At 43.6% G+C, this 5,645-nt stretch overlaps 1 protein-coding gene across 1 annotated transcript in view; it reads left to right on the forward strand.

Annotated features, from left to right (window-relative positions):
* Slc9a9 (solute carrier family 9 member A9) overlaps nt 1–2,517 on the forward strand; it is a 559,136-nt gene extending 556,619 nt beyond the window's left edge. Inside the window, exon 19 of the mRNA XM_005366691.3 lies at nt 897–2,517. Within this exon, the coding sequence (XP_005366748.1) occupies nt 897–1,124 (228 nt within the window). The 3' untranslated portion in view covers nt 1,125–2,517. The remainder of the gene's footprint in view (nt 1–896) is intronic.
* The last annotated feature ends 3,128 nt before the right edge of the window (nt 2,518–5,645 follow it).

Consider the following 5,645-nt stretch of genomic DNA (forward strand, 5'->3'; position numbering starts at 1 on the left):
CCACAGACTGCCCAAGCCACACAACTGTCACCCATATTCAGAGGGCCTAGTCTGATCCAATACAGGTTCTGTCTGTCTGGAGTTCAGTGAGCTCAGGTCAGCTATTTCCATGGGTACCCCAATTATGATCTTGACCCCTTTGCTCATATTATCGTTCCTCCCTCTCTTCAGGGATGGAACTTTTTTAAGAACACAGGATTTGGCTGTCTTGATTCTAGCCGACCTTCCTGGGTGCCAGTAAAGAAAATCCACCAAATCCCATTCTTCTCCCCTCAGCCCAAGGAGATGGGTCACGGGCCTCTACCTACCTTGGGCTTGGAGACTCTTTGAGGCTGTGTAGGAAGGCAAGTTTTCATGAGGATGCAAAGAATGCTGTGCCATGAACAAGCACAGATGGGCCATAGTAAAATTAATTCTAAGAAAAAGGGGGTCTCCAGCTCTGGAGAGAGGCCCCAGGCAGTAAATTATGGGCTGTGCAAACATGAAGACCTGAGGGGGGATCCCCAGCACCAGCCATGCGCCTGTAATCCCAGCCTAAAGAGATAGAGACGAGTAGATCCCTAGAGAGCTCACTAGCCAGCTAGTCTAACCAGACTGGTGAGCCCAGGTTTAGCAAGAGAAGAGAAAGTTGCTTGAAAAAGGCAGGGGGGGGGGTGGAAAGTCATTAAAAACACCTGATGTCAACCCGTGCCTCCACCTGCATACATGTATATGTATGTATGTATGTATGTATGTATGTATGTATGTATGTATGTATGTATATAACACACACAAAATCTATTTGCTTACACAATGGGGATCCTGTTTTCTACCTTCATCATGAAGTGACACCTCTCTCTCTCTCTCTCTCTCTCTCTCTCTCTCTCTCTCTCTCTCTCTCTCTCTTCCCAAACCAGGAGCAACTGAAAGAGGATGATGTGGAATGTATCGTAAACCAAGATGAACTTGCCATGAATTACCAGGAGCCAGGCTCCTCCCCCAGCAGTCCTGCCACAAAGCTAGCTCTAGACCAGAAGCCTTCACTCCAGACCCCAGGCAAGGAAAACATCTATGAGGGAGACCTGGGCCTGGGAGGCTATGAACTCAAACTTGAGCAGACTCAGGGTCAACCCAAGATGGACTAATTGGCATGATAAGTGCAGATGTGATCACAAGTAACGCAAGACCACTGAGGAATGCCAACAGCCTAAGAGGTGACTCAGAGAGAGACAGAAAGAGTATTAAGAACATAAATTGGACAGAATCAAAACCTTGTCACATGTATCCTCCCGTGCCTTCAGAAATGAGAATTCATTACCTTCCCTCTGTATTATGTAACCTCATTTAATTATCTGACAGCCATTTTTACTGCTGGATTGGGGGCCAGGAGAGTAAGGCCTTTGGGATGATCCAGATGTGCAGGGTGTCTGGGGGGGGGGCCTCCTCCTGTTCCTCAGACAGCTCTCCAGGCCCTTTGTGTGGATTTTGGATTCTTTTCCCTTAATTATGGAGCATTAATAACATGAAGAAAGAGCCCCTGCGCAAAAGCGATAATTCTTATCTCTTAGGACCTGACTCCACTTGTTCTAACCGACTCTAGGGCTATGTTCAGAGCCGAGTGAGTGTTCAGCGCTCACTCTCGATGGCCTCAGAGTATTTGCATGAGTTGGAGGCCCTGTTGTCCTTGCTGGCACTCTGTCCATACAGTTCTTCCCACCACTCCAAAGAGCTGCTTGCCTCCAGGTGTGTCTGTGTTAAGCACAGGGCCTCTTGCCAGCCTAAGGGGACTCTTTCCAGGGAAAGCTGGTTTCTTTCCCACGTGCTGTGTTTTCCTCAGATGATAAGCCTCCCTCCCTTGTGTGCACTGGAGGAGCTTCTTGGCTCTTGAAGCAGGTTCCCTCTGCATGCTGGCAAGTCATATTTTGCAGCATGACCCTTCCATATGGGGGAGACTGTGCAGGGACCCTGACCTCTTCCAATTCCAATATTGGTGACTGGATGACAACAAAAAGACAAAAATAATAGGGCTGGTGGCATTTAGGCCACACTGAGGCACCAAGGACAAGCACCAATCCAGACCAACCCCTTGTCGGTGTGGCTCAAATCTTCATTGGAGAGACCAACACAATAGCTTTTAATTCAGCTGCATGACCTGTGCCTTTGAAGTCAAAAGATACCTCAAGCCTAGCTTCTCTTGAAATGCAGGTGTTGCTGTTGAGCTCCAAAGAGCAGGCTTCAGACTTGGGAGCCCAAGACCTGATGGCCTTGCTTTTAAGGGACATGGAGAATGATGTCTTTCTCAGGCCCAAAGCTTAAAGATAATGCATGCTTCGCTGAGCACCCCGTAGGCCTTAGACCTGTGATATCAGGTATACTGTTCTGCATGTCCGTTTCTTGCTCCCAAGTAGTAGAGACTGGGGGAAACTTTTATATTCAGCTAAGGAAAATCTTGTCATGTCAGGTAAATATGGCAAGGAGAGAAGTTTTCTAATTTGACATCATACTAATAAAACTTTGTTAAAGAGTATGATCGTGTTGGTTATTGATTCATTTCAAGGCATCTCCTCTGACCAGGCTAAGTGAGAGCTCTACACTCTTGTCTGTAGAGAAATGGGTGCAGCAGGTACTAAATGCCAGCATAAGGGAGATGTATGGGCCCTCGGATCCATGAACAGGTAAAGGGACTGGAGCAACAAGTCACTGAAGGAATAAAGAAATCTTGGGAAGATGTCGCAAACAAGGGAAACTGAGTCAAGCCAAGTGGCACAGCATCCTTTCATCCCACCAGAAATGACCAGAATCTATGAAGTTTTAAAAATAGAGAAGACACTAAAGGAGGAAGGAAAGAGGTCCAGAAGATGAGGATTCATCTTATTTCTGCCCCCGTCAAGTAGAAGCAAGAGCCGAAAATTTGGTATTTGTTTGTGTTAAGGGGGTGGGGGAGACGTCCAAAAATTCCAATGGTAATGGAAACAGGAAGTGGAAGGAAGAAGAATTTGGCCTACCAGATGGAATAAAGTAAGGTATGGAGGGGAGGGAGCAGTCTAAAGCCAACACCAACTCACGAAGAGTGAGTTAGAACAAAGCTAGTCTCTGCCTCCCCATGGTTGTCTCGGTAAGAGACAAGCTCTCTTTCAACGTGCCATCATGAACTACTGCCGACAAGGGCAGTGGGGATAACCTCCACCAGGCTGGATCCAAGAGTAGGGTCCCAATCATAGCCCATCCCATATGTGAGACAATGTTCTCATCTTGCGATGTGATTACCAGCCTTCTGCCCTAGCAGAGGCTAGTGCCCAGTTAGCGATTCACAAAGGCAAGGCTCGCTATGCTACCGCTGTGAAGGATAATGAATTATGATCTTAAGCAATGCCCTGGGCTTTGATTAGCAACCTCATAACTGTGAAATGCAAAGCTATTATTTACTGCCAGTTTCTAATGAATAATAAAGGCACAAGTTCTTTATTCAAGCTACTAATATTTTCCTTCATTATTAGAGCTCGAACCAGAATTCTCATTAATTAGATGACTGGTTCTTCCTTGAACTTTTTAACATGGGTACATCACACACATGCGCATTCACACACACAGAGTTTGACTCACTATTGTGGCCCTGTCCAGAGCCTCTATGGTGCTTCCCGTAATACATGGATATGTCTGAGCAGGCCTGAAACCCAGTATCAAATGTTATTATGATCTTTAATCATCATGAACTTTCTCAAAACTTTTTAGAGATCAATCTAATGATATAAATCAAAACTGAAATTTTAAGTCCTCCCTGCACTACTAATGTCATGTGCGGAATGGTTGTTTATAGTGGAAAGCAGGGTAAAGGGACATTTTCAATGTAGCCACATTTTGGAAGTGGTACAAAGATGCCCAATGAACCCCAAGTCCAACTTGGAATACTAAAATGAGAGTAGCATTTAAACAGAAGGCAAGAAATATGCAGAACTGAGCCTCAGATCCATGAACAGCTAAAGGGACTGATTGGCCAAGGTGTGTTCCTTTAAAATGTATTCATTTCTGCCAAGCAGGCTGGTTACATTTCCCCACTCCTTCTGTTTGTTGCTTATTTTTGGTTTTTTTGTTTTGTTTTGTTTTGTTTTGTTTTGTTTTGTTTTGTTGTTTGAGACAGGGTCTTTTTACAGACACGGTTGTCCTAGAACTACCTTCAAGCTGGGCTTGAGATCACAGAGATCTACCATTCTTTGTTTTAACAACTCAGAGAAATGTGCCTGCATCTGAAACAAGTCTAAGAAGAATACAAGTGGGAACCAGGGTTAGCGCACGTTCAGTTTGTATCTGGTACCCAAGAAACATTTCTGCATAGCTTCTTGGCTTTAGTTAGTTTTGGAAGGGCTGGCATAAGGAACTCCATCTTGTTTATTTGAGATAAAATTATGAAGTCTAGGCTGGTCTCAAACTTATGGCATCTTCAGCTTCCCAAGTGTTGAGATTACCTCTAAGCATTACCATGATTTTGGTTCTGACAACTCCCCCTCCCTTATCTATGAACACTCGTCTCTGAAGATAGCATTACCTAACCAGCAGAGGGTTTGTTCTCTCTTGTGTCTCATTGCCAAGATAATATTGTTGGTTGGTCTGATTTGAGCCTGCAGTGTGTGTGTGGGGGGGGGGGGGATTAGTGACAAGTACAAAGGAATCAGTGCCAGGAACCTTTTTTAGTTGAACAACTAAGAAGTCTAGAAGAAATGGCTCATGGGTCAAGCATTTCTAGAGTCCATTCTGTTTATTCTGCAGGTAGTGTCCTGACATTTCAACAGTATTGTCCAGGTTCCTGTGTCAGAGACTGTCCTTCTGCAGAATGTTCACAAATGATAGTTTCATAAAGCTTAACACACAACTGTCAAGAGTAAATACTGTTGAAGAACGCTAAAAGGTAATATTACAAAGTTTCACAAAATATAGAATAAGCCAGAGAGGACTGATTTCAAACCTGTATACAAATGCCCAATGCCTATTCATTCTTAGAAGGCTTATATAGTATATAAGTATATATACTTAAGTAGATTCATAGATATATAAGCATATATACATAGTATAGATAAAAGACTCCCCCAAAAGCATCGTTACACTGAACTATATAAGTACTCCATATATAATATATATACATATATATTTTATATATAATAATTTATCTTCTATGTTTAAAACAAAATTTAGACTCTTTGGTTCAGTAGGATAAGCCTACAGGATGGACAATCAAATTTTAGACCCTGCACATAGACGAGGAACAGCTCCTCCAGTTACTACAAAAGGATTACATACAAGTAGACCTCATATGTCTGGTCACACAACAGAGCAAAGAGATACAGACCAGCGTTTCAAATAAGAAAATTGTTCAAATGTCAGGTTTTCCATTTGACTATACCGAAAACACTTTTTATTCTAGATATGTGAGAAATTACATATATTGAGAGCATTTATTTTTTTCGTATTTTTTTAAATTTATTTATTTATTTATTAAGGATCTTTGCCTCCTCTCCGCCACCGCCTCCCATTTCCCTCCCCAGATCAAGTCCCCCTCCCTCATCAGCTCAAAGAGCAATCAGGGTTCCCTGACCTGTGGGAGCCCAAGGTCCGCCCACCTCCATCCAGGTCTAGTAAGGTGAGCATCCAAACTGCCTAGGCTTCCCCAAAGC

The sequence above is a fragment of the Microtus ochrogaster genome, unplaced genomic scaffold (assembly GCF_000317375.1).
Source record: "Microtus ochrogaster isolate Prairie Vole_2 unplaced genomic scaffold, MicOch1.0 UNK12, whole genome shotgun sequence".
Lineage (NCBI taxonomy): Eukaryota > Metazoa > Chordata > Mammalia > Rodentia > Cricetidae > Microtus > Microtus ochrogaster.